The sequence below is a fragment of the Scyliorhinus canicula genome, chromosome 9, assembly GCF_902713615.1.
Source record: "Scyliorhinus canicula chromosome 9, sScyCan1.1, whole genome shotgun sequence".
NCBI classification, from domain to species: domain Eukaryota; kingdom Metazoa; phylum Chordata; class Chondrichthyes; order Carcharhiniformes; family Scyliorhinidae; genus Scyliorhinus; species Scyliorhinus canicula.
The window spans coordinates 171,294,852-171,312,549 of record NC_052154.1 but is presented as its reverse complement, the minus strand read 5'-3'; the positions used below and the strand labels follow the sequence as shown (position 1 = coordinate 171,312,549).

The 17,698-nt window shown below is 44.2% G+C and overlaps 1 protein-coding gene across 1 annotated transcript in view; it reads left to right on the top strand.

Annotated features, from left to right (window-relative positions):
• lrp5 (low density lipoprotein receptor-related protein 5) overlaps positions 1-17,698 on the top strand; it is a 210,757-nt gene that overhangs the window by 91,509 nt on the left and 101,550 nt on the right. The window contains exon 5 of the mRNA XM_038808188.1: positions 9,000-9,131. Coding sequence (XP_038664116.1) covers positions 9,000-9,131 — 132 coding nt within the window. The remainder of the gene's footprint in view (positions 1-8,999; positions 9,132-17,698) is intronic.

The following is a 17,698-nucleotide window of genomic DNA, read 5'->3' as shown; positions in this document are numbered from 1 at the left end:
TCCATCTGCACATCCCACTGCCTGGGGAAAGCGGGCAGCATAATCAAAGACCCCTCCCATCCGGCTTACTCACTCTTCCAACTTCTTCCATCAGGCAGGAGATACAGAAGTCTGAGAACAAGCACGATCAGACTCAAAAACAGCTTTTTCCCCGCTGTTACCAGACTCCTAAATGACCCTCTTAAGGACTGATCTCATTAACGCTACACCCCTGTATGCATCATCTGATGCCGGTGCTTATGTAGTTACATTTTATACCTTGTGTTGCCCTATTATGTATTTTCTTTTACTCCCTTTTCTTCCCATGTACTTAGTGATCCGTTGAGCTCGCAGAAAAATACTTTTCACTGTACCTCGGTACACATGACAATAAACAAATCCATCCAATCCATCCTCAGCTTTATAAATGGGGGCATGGGTTACAAAAGCAAAGAAGTTACTATGCAGCTGGGGCAGTTCCCCTTGGAGAAGATGAGGTTGAGAGGAGGAATTGATGAGGGGTTCAAAATCGCGAGAGATCTGGACAAGGTAGGTGGTACAATACTATTCCCGTTGGCAGAAGTATTAAGAGCCAGATGGCACAGATTGGCGGAAGAGGCAACAGCGACACGAGGAAAAGCGTTTATACGCAACGACTAGTTCGTACTGGCCGTGCACTGCCTGAGATTGTGGTATAGGCAGTGTCAGCAGAGGCTTTCAAAACAAAATTGGATCATGACCTGAAAAGGAAATATTTGCAGGGCTCCGGGGAAATCGTGATGGAGTGGACTTGGTGAACTGCCATGGACACAGTGGTCCAAAAGGCCATCTTCTGGGCTGTAACCATTCTCTGATACCACGAAATGTAAAATCACCAATTGTGCAGCGAGGATAAATTGTTCAATATTTTACTTGACTGGTGTTGCTTTGGAGCACATTACTCTGACTGTCAGTAGCTGTAACAGCTTAAATAGATTCCAAATTCCATCTTTGCGAGTGGAAAAGTGATGCTTATTCTTGCGTAGCAGACCAGAATTGTAAATGGAAGTCTGATCTACCAGAATTATAAATAAAGCAGGAAATGCTGAACAGGTCAAGGTGCATCTGTAGATCGACGAACAGAGTTAACGAATAGAGTTAACAATTCAGGTCAATGACCTTTCAGCAGAACCGAGAAAAAGAATTACGGGTTTAATAGATTTTCAGCAAATAAAAAGGGAGTTGGTGGAAATTTAAAAGAAAAAGGAAAGACTTTAATGGCGTGAAAGGCAGGAGGGAATTAAATGAAATGAGAGTTAGTGGTGCAGGGCCAAGAGGTAACGGGACAATGAAGAAACAAAAGATGCGTCGAGAGGAGGTGTGAATGACGAAATTTCTCTGCTCCCCTCACTCGCTTTAACTTGCTGCCTTCTGTTCTGAGATCTAATCCCCAACATTTTGGTCAACCCAGTTGACAGGAATGGTGCCATTGTCATCTGATAAACTGACCAATCTTGCAGAGGCTGAACGCCACTTTCATAGGAACATGTGTATTAGGAGCAAAGGTAGCCCATTTAGTCCCTCGAGCCTGCTCCGCCATTCAACACAATCATGGCTGATCTGATTGTGGCCTCAATTCCACTTTCCTTCCTACCCCCTATATGTTTGACTCCTTATCAATCAAGAATCTATCAGCCTTAAAAACATTCAATGACCCTTCCATCTCCACACTCTCTGGGGAAGAGAATTCCACAGACTGACTAGTCTCAGTGAAAATGTTTTGCTCATCTAATAATAATAATAGTTGTTTATTGTCACAAGTCGGCTTCAATGAAGTTCCTGTGAAATGCCCCTAGTTGGCAAATTCCAGCACCTGTCCGGGGAGGCCGGTACGGGAATTGAACCCGCGCTGCTGGCCTTGTTCTGCATTACAAACCAGCTGTTTAGCCCACTGTGCATCTGGTTTAAATGGGAGCCCCTTTTTAAAAACTGTGTCCCCTAGTTCTAATCTTTCCCGTAAGTGGAAACATCCTTTCGGCATCCACCCTGTCAAGTTCTCTCAGCATCATATATGCGTCAATAAGATTACCCCTCATTTTTCTAAATGCCAAGGGTTCAGGTTCAATCTTTCCTCATAGGGTAACACCGTCAATCCAGGGATCAGTCAGGTTTTTGAAAAATGTGTTCATGGGATGTGAGCGTCACTTGCTGGGCCAGCATTTATTACCCATCCCCAAGGGCATTTAAGAATCAACCACATCGCTGTGGATTTGGAGTCAAATGTCGGCCAGACCAGATAAGGACGGCAGATTTCCTTGGTTCAGTTCCGGGCTTGGGTCGCTGTCTGTGCTGAGTCTGCACATTCTCCCCATGGGTTTCCTCTGGGTGCTCCAGTTTCCTCCCACAAGTCCTGAATGATGTGCTGTTAGGTAATTTGGACATTCTGAATCCTCCCTCCGTGTACCCGAACAGGCGGCGGAATGTAGCGTCTCGGGGATTTTCACAGTAACTTAATTGCAGTGTTAATGTAAGCCTACTTGTGACAATAAAGATCATTATTGAAGGACATTTAGTTTTTACGACAATTTGACAATCGTTTCATGGTCACCTTTAAACTTTATTTCCAGATTTTATTTATTGAATTGAAATTTCACCATCTGACATTGTGGGTATCGAGCCCAGGTCCCCAGAGCATCACACTGGATCTCTGGTTTACTAGACTAGCGACAATGCCATTACACCATCACCTCCTCTTCTCTGTGCACCTTCTTTGAACTGCTTCTAACTTATTTATGTCCTTTCTTAAATAGGAAGACAAATTGTCCAGTGTAGTCCAGATGTGGTCTCACCAATACCTTGTATAACTAGCAAAACACCCTGACTTTTACATTCAATCCCCCTTGCAATAAACAACACAATTCCATTTGCCTCCTTAATCATTTGCTGTACCTGCATACTAATGTTTTGCGATTCTTGTACCAGAGAACCCAGGTCCCTCTGTACCTCAGGGTTCTGCAATCTCTCCCTATTTAAATAATATGCTGCTTTTTTAGACTTCCTTTTGAAGTGGACAAGTTCATATTTTCCCACATTATATTCCATCGGCCAAACTTCTGGCCACTCACTTAACCATCTATATCCCTTTGCAGACTCCTTGGGCGAAATTCTCCCCTACCTGGCGGGACGGAGGGTCCTGACGTAGCGGAGGGTCCTGACGGGCTAGGCCCGCGCCGGAGTGGCTCCCGCTCCGCCGATGGTGCCAAAACTGGTGCCAACGGCCTTTGGCGCAATGCCACCCGGCGTCGGGGCTGGCCAAAAGGCCTTCGCCAGTCCGCGCATGCGCCGGAGCGTCAGCGGCAGCTGACGTCACCACCGGCGCATGCACGGTGGAGGGGGTCTCTTCCGCCTCTGCCATGGTAGGGGCCGTGGCGGCGGCGGAAGAAAAAGAGTGCCCCCACGGCACTGGCTCGCCCGCGACGCCAATCCTGCCAGTACAGAGGTGGTTTAAACCACGTCGGCGGGAGAGGCCTGTCAGCGGCGGGACTTCGGCCCATCGCGGGCTGGAGAATCGCTGCGGGGGGAACGCCGTTCGGCGCGGGGGGCCCACCGACTGGCGCGGCGTGATTCCCGCTCCCGCGATTCCCGGGTGGTGGAGAATTCCGGCCACGGTGGGGGCGGGATTTACGCCGGCCCCGGGCGATTCCCCAACCCTGCGGGGATCGGAGAATTCTGCCCCTTATGTCCGCTTCACAACTTACCTTCCTACCTAGCTTCATGTCTTCAGCCAATTTAGCAACCATACGTTTAATCCTGTCATCCAAGTCAGTGATATTAATGGTAAGTAGTTGAGGCCCCAGCACTGATTCCTGTGGCACTCCATTCGCTACATTTTGCCAACCAAGCATGATCCTTATTTGTCGACTCTCTCTGGTTAGCTAACCAATCCTCTATCCATGCTAATATGTAACCCCCCAACATCGAGAGCCCTTATTCTTGTTGTAGCCTTTGGTGTTCTCTCGGAATCTAAGTACACCATATCCATGGGTTCCCCTTTATCTACGTTGCTTGTTAATTCCTCAAAGAATGCCACTAAATTAGTCAAATATGATTTCCTTTTCACAAAACCATGTTGACTCTGCATGAGTGTATTGAAATTTTCTACATACCCAACTATAACCCCCTCAATAATAGATTCTAGCAATTTCCCTACGAAAGGTGTTTGGTTAACTGGCCTGTAGTTTCCTGCTTTTCGCCTCCCTTCTTTCTTGAATAGAGGAATTCCTTTGCTACTTTCCAATCTGTTGGAACCTTTCCAGAATTGATGGAATCTTGGAAAATTAAAACCAATGCATCTACTATCTCAGCAACTACTTAAGACCCTAGGATGAAATCCATCAGGACCTGGGGACTTGTCAGCTTTTAGCTCTAATAATTTTCTCCGTACACTTGCCCTGGTTTTTAGTTTTTCTCCATCTCTCCCCTCCTGGACTTCACAAATAACATCCCAGGCATTGGGGGAGAGGGGGGTGATGTTGCGGCCTTCGCCTCTCTGATTGTCTGGTGGCAAATCTTACAGAGTTGGAGGTGGCAGTGCTGCCGGGGATCTCAGCGTGGCTGGGAGATTTGTATCAATTTTTAAGTTCGCTCGCAGGCGGTCGGAAGAGGGGTTCTCTGCCAGATGGGGGGCTCTTTCTGTCTTAATTTAAGGATCTATTTGTATCTAGAGGATGGAGTTGGGTTGGGTTGGAGACAAGGGGGCTATTGGGGTAGTTTACCCAATTCTTCTTTTCCAATTAAGGAGGTAATTTAGCATGGCCAATAAACCCACACTGCACATCCTTTTTGATTTTGTGGGGATGAGACCCATGCGGACACTAGGAGAATGTGCATACTTCACACGGACAGTGACCCGGGGCCGGGATCGAATCCGGGTCCTCGGCTCCATGAGGCAGCAGTGCTAACCACTGCACCACCTTGCCAACATTGAAATGTGTCTATATTTGGTTGTTAACTATGTATGTTTTTGATTGTGTTTGGAATATATGCATGTGCCAAGGTTTGTGCAGGTGCATTTTTGGGTTACTCGAGAATCTTCTGCGTGAGCCGTTTTTCCACATGGCATTGGTTTGTGGCTTCTTTCGGCTTTCCCAGATTCCGGGTTGAGGTCGCAGTTTCAAAGGTTAAACGTGTGTTTCCAAAGAGCTAATGTGACTTGAGTTGGAGTTGAGCAAATTTGTTGAGGTCCTGACGGATGGGAGGACATTCCTTTTCCCTGACTTTCCTGAGGGTTTAGTCTTGTGAAGCATGGATGGGGATAACTGTACGGCAAGTAACATGGCTTTACTCTTGAAAAGTTGCAGGAGGTTTGTTATATATTCTATACGGAATAGGCCAACATCAGGCTGGAGATTTCTGTGGACCAGGCGAGGCACAGAAGTAAAAATGAAAAACAATCTGGGCCTGTTTTGAACAGATTACCAGGTTCATTACGGGGTAAAATGAAGTAGAGTGTACATGATGCACACTCTGCTCGGTCGTATACTAATTCTGTTCTGGTTCTACAAGCAGTGTAGAACCCTGATATGCCTGTTTCAGGCCAAGCCAAAATGGCATTTACTGTACTTTTATTGCAGTTCAGATTTAATAGATGCACAAACGTTGGTTATAAACCAGAACAGTGAGTGGCCTTGAATTGAATCATTACCTCATTGTAAATCTAAATTCTTAGTTGCTAAAACAGTCAGTCTCTACTTTCTTCCACACCTGAGATGGAAATGAAACACAATTATGATCTAAATTGTAAGCACCTAAGCTTGAAAACCTCATCCCTTTCTCATGTCGCATTTCAGTCATCACAACGGAACATTAGTAGTGAAACATTCCTAAGTTAAGATATGTAACCTAGTTCGGAATTGTTCAGAAACTGAATTATTTTAAATACAGCTCCAGGGTCCCAGATTCGATTCCCGGCTTCGTTCACTGCCTGTGCGGAGTCTGCATGTTCTCCCTGTGCCTGTCTGGGTTTCCTCCGGTTTCCTCCCACAAGTCCCGAAAGACGTGCTGTTAGGCCATTTGGACGTTCTGAATTCTCCCTCTGTGTACCTGTGATGTGGAGATGCCGGCGTTGGACTGGGGTGAGCACAGTAAGAAGTCTTACAACACCAGGTTAAAGTCCAACAGGTTTGATTCAAACACGAGCTTTCGGAGCGCAGCTCCTTCCTCAGGAGCTGCGCTCCGAAAGCTCGTGTTTGAATCAAACCTGTTGGACTTTAACCTGGTGTTGTAAGACTTCTTACTGTGCTCTGTGTACCTGAACAGACGCTGGGATGTGGCAACTAGGGGCTTTTCACAGTTTCTTCATTGCAGTGTTGATGTAAGCCTACGTGTGACCATAAAGATTATGATTATATCCTCTCGCCAGCCAATTTGACCATTCAATGTGATCAAGATTGATTGATTTTCTATTAAACTGAAAATAAAACAAAAGTTGTAACCTTTTGGAAGAATACTGGCTTTAATATTTCAAACAAATAATTTTAAACAACTATGGGGTCGAGTACAGTAATCAGTAAGTTGTTAAAGCTTTTCTCTGCTTCATGTTCCCATTTCCAACCTCCTTCAACCATTCCCATTCCAGTATCAAAATGTTTGAATGACGGCCAGTGCAGAAAGCTAATTGGAAACCATGAACCGTGCCAAGATTCTTGCTTTAAGTGAAAGCCTACGCAGATCAACCCCCAAAAATCCCCTTGCATTGTGCAGCATAACACTTTGGTGGTGAATTTCAAATTCCCCTTTTAGTGAAATAACCGGTGAATGCTCTCGATAATTAATGACCTGTCAATGAAAACTAATTCTCAGGAACCGTACATACTCATCATTCACGAACGTACTGTTAATTAAAGACGAAAACCAGCATCTCCTCATGGAGATCATATGGGCATGTTTCTTCAATTTCAGTTCTCTTCAAACAGCAGGCTCTGTTGTAATGCGGTGAAATACTCATATCCCTTACAATGTTGTGTACATTGGGTAGACTCTCTCAATTTTATTGAATAAAACATTTACTCTGAAATGAGCAAGTCTTTATCAACACAATCCAAATCCACAATTGAGAAAGCCTGTCCAAAAAAATCCACTGCTATATTTTGTAACTGGGCAATTAAATAAAATTGTTCTTTGTCATGCCACATAAAATTGATCTCTTTCATCACGCCAGCCGTGCAAATTTTCAGTTTCGTGAGTCACTTCCAGCCTTCCTGTTCCAAGGGTATTTGAACCTTAATTAGGAAAGTTAGGAATAATGCCATAGAAAATCAGACTACAGTTTGAGTGTAGGCAAAGATGTATTTTACAACAAAGAGAAAATGTATCTATATAACCCTATTATATTTGTGTTCTGGAAGATCAGTAACGGAGTATGATATTGGCCTGTTATTACCGCCACTGCAGATGTGAGAAGGTCATATTTTGTCCTGCTTTTTAGTTTGTTTGTCTATTTAGTCTGTTTATAAGCAATATATCTCAAAAACAAATGAATGTATTTCAACAAATTACAGAAAGCGGATAGGTATGCCCCATGGAAGAATTCATTAGATTTTTGGCGAAGGTGCAAATCCAGAGCCTGGAATATTTTAAACAGTCTGTTGATATTGAGAGGGAGATTTGGCTCTTTTTTTTTAGTATGTGCTGCCAAAATGTGAGCAGAGTTTTCGGAGCACATTGTTGAATATGGAGTGGCCTGAAGTCTCCTCAGTGAGATGGGAGCTCTAAATAAAAATATTTATTTGTTCATCTTTGTAGTTACAGTGCCTCAGTGAAGAACTGCGTAATTGTAATAAAGTTGAGTTAATACGGCATGGAGGAGACGCGCTCTTCATTTGTCTTTTTCTGTTACTGCATGAGATGTTTCCATGTTTTTAAATTGATTATTTTGTTCATGTATGATTTTTCTTTTTTTTTTGCTGTTATACAGCAATTAAGCCTTTGGGCTGTGAACATGTTTCTTGAATGAAGTGTCATTATTAAAATACCATTACTAATGATCTGAACAGGTAGAGTAGAGAAAAGAAGACCGTATGAAATTGGGACCAGTTACATTAGCCAGTAGCTGAGATGTAACAAAACGGGGGGGAGAAAAACAGGTTCCAAACCTACACTGAGTTAGACAATGATAAAGTTGGCCTCAACACCCCAGGTGAGGGAGAGTGAACAGTTACCCAAGATTTCCAAGACTGATCTCTAACAAACTTGGAATGTTCATGTCTGTGCGTAGGGTGGGGTTTGAAAGAATGCACATCGTGGTTTAATAATCGGTTTACCCTTGTTTATATGGCCCACAGGTAAAGAATAGGCACCTTTTGTTTATGATACGGGAGGGAGCCAATGAATACTGACTAGAAATTAAAAGCTGGGATGATCTGCTGTTTTTTATTCTTCTATAACCCAGGGCTCCCAAGCCATTTACAATGTCCTTGTCATTGTCATACATCTGAATATAGTAATTGCCTGCAATAAAGGGGAGGGAGTGGGCAATTGGTGGTAAAGGGAAAATTAGTCCCATTATGGGCAAGGGGGGGGGGGGGGGGGGGGGGTACTTGATTCATCTGAACCTGTTTGTTAAGGTAGTTTATTGAATTTCATTAGTGGGCAGCACGGTAGCATTGTGGATAGCATAATTGCTTCACAACTCCAGGGTGCCAGGTTCAATTCCGGCTTGGGTCACTGTCTGTGCGGAGTCTGCACATCCTCCCCATGTGTGCGTGGGTTTCCTCCGGGTGCTCCGGTTTCCTCCCATAGTCCAAAGATGTGCAGGTTGGGTGGATTGGCCATGAAAATTGCCCTTAGTGTCCAAAATTGCCCTTAGTGTTGGTTGGGGTTATGGGGATAGGGTGGAGGTGTTGACCTTGAGTAGGGCGCTCTTTCGAAGAGCCGGTGCAGACTCGATGGGCCGAATGGCCTCCTTCTACACTGTAAATTCTATGATTCCATCACTGGAAAGGATATTCACTTTTTTGCCTTTTCCCCCCCATCCTATGCAGTTCACATCCCGTGTGATGAAAGTAATGGAGGATGTTCTCACTTATGCCTGCTTTCCCCAAAAGAACCATTCTTCAGATGTGCTTGCCCAACTGGTGTCCAGCTAGAAAAAGATGGAAAGATTTGTAAAAAAGGTAAGAAATCCTATTGTTAAGGCCAACTTATTTTTTTGTAATTCAGGTGAAAAGTAGTGTGCATATTTTCACTGGGTTGAATTATGATTGTATGGAATTGGCCTTCCTCTAAGACTTGTTTTTGGTTTTATTGCTTTCAAACTCCTGAAACCTTCCTCACTAAAATGTTCAACATAGGACCTAATTTCTAAAAAGGGAAATGTGACGTTTTTCATTAGTAGCTATTGAGCACATCATTTTAATAAAACTAGCAATTTCAACCAATTTTGTTTTTGTGAAGGTGCTAAAAACAAAGCACAACTTTCATAAAATAATTTCTCCAATCTCAAATAGAGATTGCTTGCAGTTAGATTTGTCATGCCTTCATTTTAGTCTTCATGTTTTTTCAGCATCCAATACCCCCTCGGTACTTTCCCTGCAGTTATATAATTTATTTTTTCACTCTTGTTTGACATATTTGCAATATAAAAATTTAACCTGAAAATATTAATGCATTAACAAATTTAGTTTAATAATTCATCAAAGATTTATTGTGTTTATATTGTTTTATTTTCAGGTGTATGCTAACTTTATTTTGGTTATAGAATTTAGATTTTCATGTTTTGATATTTTCTACAAACCTGTTCAAGGGGGATACCATTCAAGTGTAGGGCAATACATTTTGACTGAAAATGCACTCCAGTTTACATGTGGAATACGTGAATCGTATTGGCAGGCTGGCATGCATGTGGTGCTTGCCATGGTCATTTTTTAAAGCCACCCGTTCCTGTGTTTCAGTATGAGATTTAATTAGAATTTTTAAATATTAAATCTCATCTTAAAAGTTAGCATTATTAATAATAAAGTTTATGGCAAGGTTTTCTGGAATGGCAATTTTATTTTTGTTTTGTGTATCAGAGTTTAGAAATAGAAACAATGTTGTAACCTTAACAAGAATTTTCAAGTTTGAGGACAGAGAAATATCATGCTTCTGTTTTGGAGTTATAAGTAGGGTGAATAATCTTGCACATATTCGCCTAACTATATGTGCCCCTCTGAGTACTTTGATGAAGTGAAAGTCAAGAATGGTGGGGGAGATGTTGAACTGAGCAACTGACAAAGAGAAGAGGAGGGAGGGTGGAAGATAGAAGGGACTGTATATAGATTTCCAGCTAATATGACCATAAGACCATAATGGCGGAATGATTAGTTGCTAGTGGAGTGGAAGGAGTAAGAGTGGAAGAGGTAATGAGTAGACACTTTTTTATCTTGTGACAAAAGAGATCACGGGGGGGAAAAAAAGCTTCTCTGCACTGGTGTCAACAAACTCAGTGGTTAGCACTACTGCCTCACAGTGCCAGAGACTCGGGTTCAATTCCTACTTCGGGTGACTGTGTGGAGTTTACATATTCTCCCCATGTCTGCGTGAGTTTCCGCCGGGTGCACCGGTTTCCTCCCACAGTACAAAGATGTGCAGGTTAGGTAAATTGGCCATGCTAAAGTGTCCGAAGGTTAGGTGAGGTTACGGGGATAAGGCAGGGGATTGGGCCTTGGTAGGATGCTCCTTCGAAGGGTCGGTGGAGACTTAATGAGCCGAACAGCCTCCTTCTGCACTGCAGAGATACGATAATTCTATCATCATTTTAATGAGAGTCTGGGTTTGCAGGCTGTGAATGGATTTGTTGATACAGTAGAAGAGATGATTCACAGCTTTATGATGTTATAATCGCCCTTTTGGTGTGTGACCTCTTTTGTTAATGGCCAAAACCAGTCTCAAATAAGATGATGTGGGTGAGTTTGTTGACAAAGGTGCAGATAAGAATCGGGCTTGGGTGAAAAATCCTGGTTGGGCCTTCCATCTATATCCTGTTGGTGGAATGCAAATGAGTTTCACATCAGCCTCCAGCTCGTTCCGTGACCCTGCAAGGCGGGCACCTGCAGAAGGTCCCGCAGGAAATTCAAGCTTGTGTAAAATCGATTATTGAACACCAGCTAAATTCTCTGCCATTGAGCCCGTCGACAGGATTATGGGATAATTCTACCACACGTCTTGGAGAATTGAGTCAGGTCTTTTAAATAGCCTGCCGTGGCACTTTGCCCTGTCTATGGTCACCTCTGGTCTTTTTCCAGGGCCTGACTCCATTCTTCACCCACTCCCCAGGAGTGAAATTCGGCCTGACTGCACACGTTCTACCAAGGCGGGCCTGCCAAGTCTGGGAATTTCCAAACTTTATCTGCTCGCCTTGGTAATGAACATCTAGCTGTATGACTCCGTAACCGAATAGATTCAACTATATGGCGAATTGTCACATAATAGGTTTAATTTGTTTCCAATGAGTTATTTTCATGTGGGCACGACAATTAACGTGCTGGAAATCCACCTATTATGTAGCCATGGGAACATATAAAGTGAGATCAAGCACCTTCCCACAAAGAATGTCGAAGAATCACCCTAAGCCAATCCTATATTTATACAATTAGTTGTAAACCAGCTTTGGTGAAAATAGTTCAACTTCCAGTGTTCCAGGCAGTGTATTAGAGTTGCAAAAAAACAAAGGGAAAAATATACTTTTGAGAAATGTTGTGCTCCCCTTCCTTTATGTGTTTAAAAATGTTGTGGTCACAACAATAGTTCTTACGCCTTTGTGGTGCTTTAAGTTCAAAATGTTGCATGTTTTTTCTATTTGCGTCTTGAATATCCCAACAAAAGATCAACATTGTTTAAAAACAAGCATTCATTATAATGAATGGCGGTTGTTGAGACTCAAACTCATTGATGCATCCAGTCTTGAAACACTTAGCCTGCCTAATGAAATGTGCCAACATCGTGCATTCACTCTGTAACCGTAACAGCTTCCTGGCACATTAGTTGTAAGTTAAAACTAAGGCCAGATTGTAAAATAAACAGCCCTTTCTCAACATGCATCACATCGGGTCCAAGCATTGCACTATATGAATGCTGTAAATTAATTCCATTCAGGCAGTAAGTATTACAATGTTGACGTTCCTTCCTGCATTTAAAAGACAGGAAGAATAGCTCTGGAGCCACGTTTTTCAAGGCCTGTTTTATTGCACAGTTAGTGAGTGGAAAGGACAAGGGCTCCCAGCGGCATTGACTTGAGAATCTGGATGAAACAATGACACATTGTACTAATCTGATTAGCAGATAGACAAACAGGGCAGGAATAGCAAAGAGCTCTGGCAGGGCTTGGGGGAACTGAGACTGAGCATTACATTTGTTTGCATTAGGTTGATAAATTGGCACATTTGTTACTATATTATAAACGGCCCAGTCACCTGTCAAATGTGAAGTGGTGCAGAGGAGGATGAAAAAGAATCTTTGTCAACTTGTGGGATGTTCTACCATTTTTCTTGTCACTCCTGACTGAAACTTTGCAAATGTAATTCAACTGGCATTTCAGCACTGATAAATGACTATTAATAATGCAGCCTCAATCAATAACCATTTAAATTATGTTTACAAGCTGCATTTCCAAACTAATTAAAGTGAAGTTGGCAGCTTGCATTGATTTACATTGTGGTCTCCAGTCTATCATGTAAAATTCACTCATAAAAGCAGTCACATAAAGTAGCAAAACAATTAGCAGTGCCACTCAAATTATTAGGAATTGTAGACTTCGAGGTACAGTGAAAATTATTGTTCTGCGTCGAGTGTAGCCATCTGGGATGGCCACTTCCAGAATACAAAATGGATGATCGCAATGACTGTAGGGAAATAGGGACAATATTAAGAAAGCAAGCAGACACAGAGCCTGCATGCATATTGGAGAAGGCAGCTCCCAGACAAGACTGAAACTGTAGGTCAATTAACATATTGATGGCCCATCTCCGGGAACAAACGAAAGACACTCAAGCAACCGATCTAGCTCCAGACACCCCGGCACCAGTTCCCCAAACCGAAAGCGTAAATAAAGCAAGCACAACGGCCACTTAGGACACGCCCAGCCATCAGGGCACCCACCTCTTTATTGGTCAAGATCAATACGAGTGATCGAGATACGGCCCAATTAATTGGGGCCAAGTTCAAGGCCCGCCCAAAAGCGCGCAAAGCCTCTTCGGGTATAAGAAGGCCCCGAGAGAGAATCGCTCTCTTAGACTCGGCTCTCAAAGCGGAGAGACCCGTCCACCAGCTGCACCAGAAGCAAGTAAGTCCAAAGTCAACGCTCGCTATCAGACAGACGACCGTAGCTGTTCTCCTGTTACCTCCTCGAACCCAACAACCTCCGATCCGAACAACGGCCATTGTTCCTTTGACTGAGTGGGCACCCGAAGTTAAGTATAGGCGTTAGCGTTCGAGATAGTTTAGTTTGTGGTATTTTGTGCATGAGTAGATATTACTGTGTGTGTAAATAAATAGTATTGACTTTGAACTAACTAACTGGTGCATTGGTTCTTTGATCAGTATTCGGGTTTGAACCTTGTGGCGGTATCTGGCGACTCTAGATCAAACATAACTAGGATTAAGGAAGGCGACCATATTGACTGCCATATTTATATCCAGATAAATATAGCAACAGCATCCAGTCCAGGCAGATCTTTCCATACACGAAAAACATAGGAAGGGTTTCTTATTTCCTTGAATATTATCTTTCACAGCATTTGGAATAATACGTTTCTGCTGCGCCAGTGACTGCTTTTCCTTTGTCAATTTCAAATTGTTCCATGTTCTAACTCATTTAAAGATTTACGTCTCTGTTTGAAGCCCCTTGGCCATTTTTCTACAGACATTATAATAAATGCAAGTTGTCGTTGACCTGTGTAGGTGGTATAACCTTGCAATTGAATTCAGTTTGAAATTGATGCAGGACTGAAATCTGAACTTTTAGAGTTTGGAACCATGCCACGACACAGAAATGCATTCACCTTGCTGCTTAGAGTCTATTGGAGAATGAAATAATTAAAAACAAAAGCTTGTCAGTTCGTTCAGGAGGGCTCAGAGATTGGCTTTGAGTTTTCCTTTTCTTGTAAATATTTGATTAACTTTCTGAAGTGTAAAGCATGTGGGCTGTGACTGAACTCAGAAGTATCGTGCAAGAATTAATTATTTGTGTTGGTGGTACATGGGCTTGCTCAAACTCTTCATTTTCGAAGTTTGAACTTCTGCTCCAGGACAGAGATTTTACTTTAAATTTGTGTACGTTTTTTAAAATTAATAGCCATAAATTTGCCCTCTTCCAAATCTTTAGCTCAGAATGTTCCATTTCTTCAGGAAGGCAGCAAAGCAGCCTAGGTTATACATCAGTATCCCTCATTACAGTAATTCTAAGATTGAATAAAAGGAATTTCATTTTTGTTTCTTTATCCTCCGTCCTTGCATCCGCCACTCCTCTGCACCCCATCCCACCAGTTCCCCATTTCTTTTTTTTCAATAAATTTAGTGTACCCAATTCATTTTTTCCAATTTAAGGGGCAATTTAGCATGGCCAATCCAGGGTTGTAGGGGTGGAACCCATGCAAACACGGGCGAATGTGCAAACTCCACGCAGATAGTGACCCAGAGCCGGGATCGAACCTGGGACCTCGGTGTCGTGAGGCAGTAGTGCTCACCACTGCGCTACCGTGCTGCCAGTAGTTCCCCTTTTCGCTATTTACTGTCATATTCCAGCTGATACGTTGAATATAAACCTCCATCTGAGTAACAGCTGAGCAGAGTATAAATAAAGACACCTGGACAAGAATTCATGCTCCCCATGGTAATTTCCTAGCTAAAGTTTATTTTGAAAGATTGACTGCATAATAGGAATAATTGCCTCATTATAAAATCAATGCTTGCATCACTAATTTTTTCCTCTTTAAATAAGGGACACTTTGATGGCATAGCACATTGAAACTCCAACTCACTGACATTATACCAATGATTTCACTGAATGTTAAACTCCCAGTTAAGCTGCACTGTCACTGGATGATGCTGAACACAGGCTAAGCCCTTGCCAAAAAGGAAGGAGGAATTTGGGAACCAAATTTCACAGACTGTTCTTGTGTGTGTTTCTGTACCCGACCACCTAAAGGAGAGCTTTTGTCAGGGGCTTGGGAGCAATTTGTCAAGTCGGCCTCTTACCTGGAGCAAATGGACATCAGTAGAAGATTGTGGCTTGAGTTCATGCTGTGCATCATTCGTGAAGTACATGTTCTCATAAAAATATCCAATGAAAGGCATTGGGCCTTTTAATATGAGCAGATCAGACCTTTGTTAAAATAATATTCAAGGGCTTTCATAAAAATGCATCAATATATTATTACTGTCGCTTATCAAATAGAGATATTGGGGGGAATTTTGAGTCTGCGTAGTGGCCCGTGAGAGCAGTTACGGACGCGGAAAATTTGGCGAGAATCAGTGAGTGCGATTCTCTTCTTTAAAAATACGTTTTATTCCAAAGTGCATCCACAGAGCACCAACGAAGCATAATACAAACCGCTTGTTTACTGTCTTCCTTTTCATCGCCATCCCCCGCGACAATATGCAATAAACTTCACTACAGTATAAGGCCTTGCACTGTGAGCCACATCTGTGGAGGAAGGATCTTTGGCAATGGCCGGGGCCTACATGTGACCCATTACTAAGGATGGCCTCATTGGAGATATCCAGACTAGGTTGTGACAACCTCTCCCACCATGGGGTCTGACACCCACTCACCACCATGGGGTCTGACACCCACTCACCACCATGGGGTCTGACACCCTCTCCCACCATGGGGTCTGACACCCTCTCCCACCATGGGGTCTGACACCCACTCCCACCATGGGGTCTGACACCCACTCCCACCATGGGGTCTGACACCCACTCCCACCATGGGGTCTGACACCCACTCCCACCATGGGGTCTGACACCCACTCCCACCATGGGGTCTGACATCCACTCCCACCATGGGGTCTGACACCCACTCCCACCATGGGGTCCGACACCCACTCCCACCATGGGGTCTGACACCCACTCCCACCATGGGGTCTGACACCCACTCCCACCATGGGGTCTGACATCCACTCCCACCATGGGGTCTGACACCCTCTCCCACCATGGGGTCTGACACCCTCTCCCACCATGGGGTCTGACACCCTCTCCCACCATGGGGTCTGACACCCTCTCCCACCATGGGGTCTGACACCCTCTCCCACCATGGGGTCTGACACCCTCTCCCACCATGGGGTCTGACACCCACTCCCACCATGGGGTCTGACACCCACTCCCACCATGGGGTCTGACACCCACTCCCACCATGGGGTCTGACACCCACTCCCACCATGGGGTCTGACACCCACTCACCACCATGGGGTCTGACACCCACTCACCACCATGGGGTCTGACACCCACTCACCACCATGGGGTCTGACACCCACTCACCACCATGGGGTCTGACACCTTCTCCCACCAAGATGCCTGTGGGAGGTTATCGTGATGGGGCTACATTCATAGGCAGGACGCTAAAGCGATTAGCTGGATGTTGCAGGAGAATGACGATGACTTGTAGTTAATAACACAGGGATGCTCCTCTCATCCTCAGCGGTATGTCTGACTCTTGCCTGACAGAGAGCTGAATGCGATCTACCAATAAACATGGGGCCCAGAGATGCTGGAAGATAACTCTCAGCTGCTACTGCCTCTTCCAAGGTCAGGGGTCCTGGTGCTTTTCTCCAACTATATACGAGGTTGACAGACTCTCAACTCAGTTTTAGCCCTTGGCGTACTTATCACAAGAGAATACTGTCAGACATGAGTGGCCTTGGGCAGCATGGTGGCCTAGTGATTAACACAGCTGCCTCACGGCGCTGAGGTCCCAGGTTCGATCCCGGCTCTGGGTCACTGTCCGTGTGGAGTTTGCACATTCTCCCCGTGTTTGCGTGGGTCTCGCCCCCACAACCCAAAAATGTGCAGAGTAGGTGAATTGGCGATGCTAAATTGCCCCTTAATTGGAAAAAAATAATTGGGTACTCTAAATTTATTTAAAAAAAGACATGAGTGGCCTGAGTGTTGTTGATGTTGGAGGCGGAGGGGGGAGAAATTTAAACCTTCTATCGATTGGGGGGGGGGGGGGGGGGTGTCTATGCCAGAGCGGCATATCTGTCCTGTGCAGTCAGTGTGGGAGATGGGTGAGGCATTGTGCTGCCATTGTCACACTCCATGGGGATGAAGCACCGAGTAAGCACGGGGGGGTTTGCAGAGCACAGCATCATGAAATGACAGTGTGAAGGTTTTGTGTGGGTGAACAAAGTGACTTTTAATACAAATATGAGATTACTATGGTGACTTATCTCTCCTAGTGCCTAGCTTCACCTGTTCCCATTAGGTGTTTATAGTTTCTTACTCTTCCTCACCCTTGCACTGCATAATCTTTCATTGTCACAAGTACGAAGTTGCTGTGAAAAGCCCCTAGTCGCCACATTCCGGAGCCTGTTCGGGTAAGCTGGTACAGGAATTGAACCCCCGCTGCTGGCCTTGTTCTGCATTACAAACCAGCTGCCTAACCCACTGAGCTAAACCATATGCACTATCCCCAGGATCCACAGCTGAGGTTGAGATGGCCTGTTGATTTGCACGCCCTGTTGCCTGAGATGATCTTGACAGGCCTGCT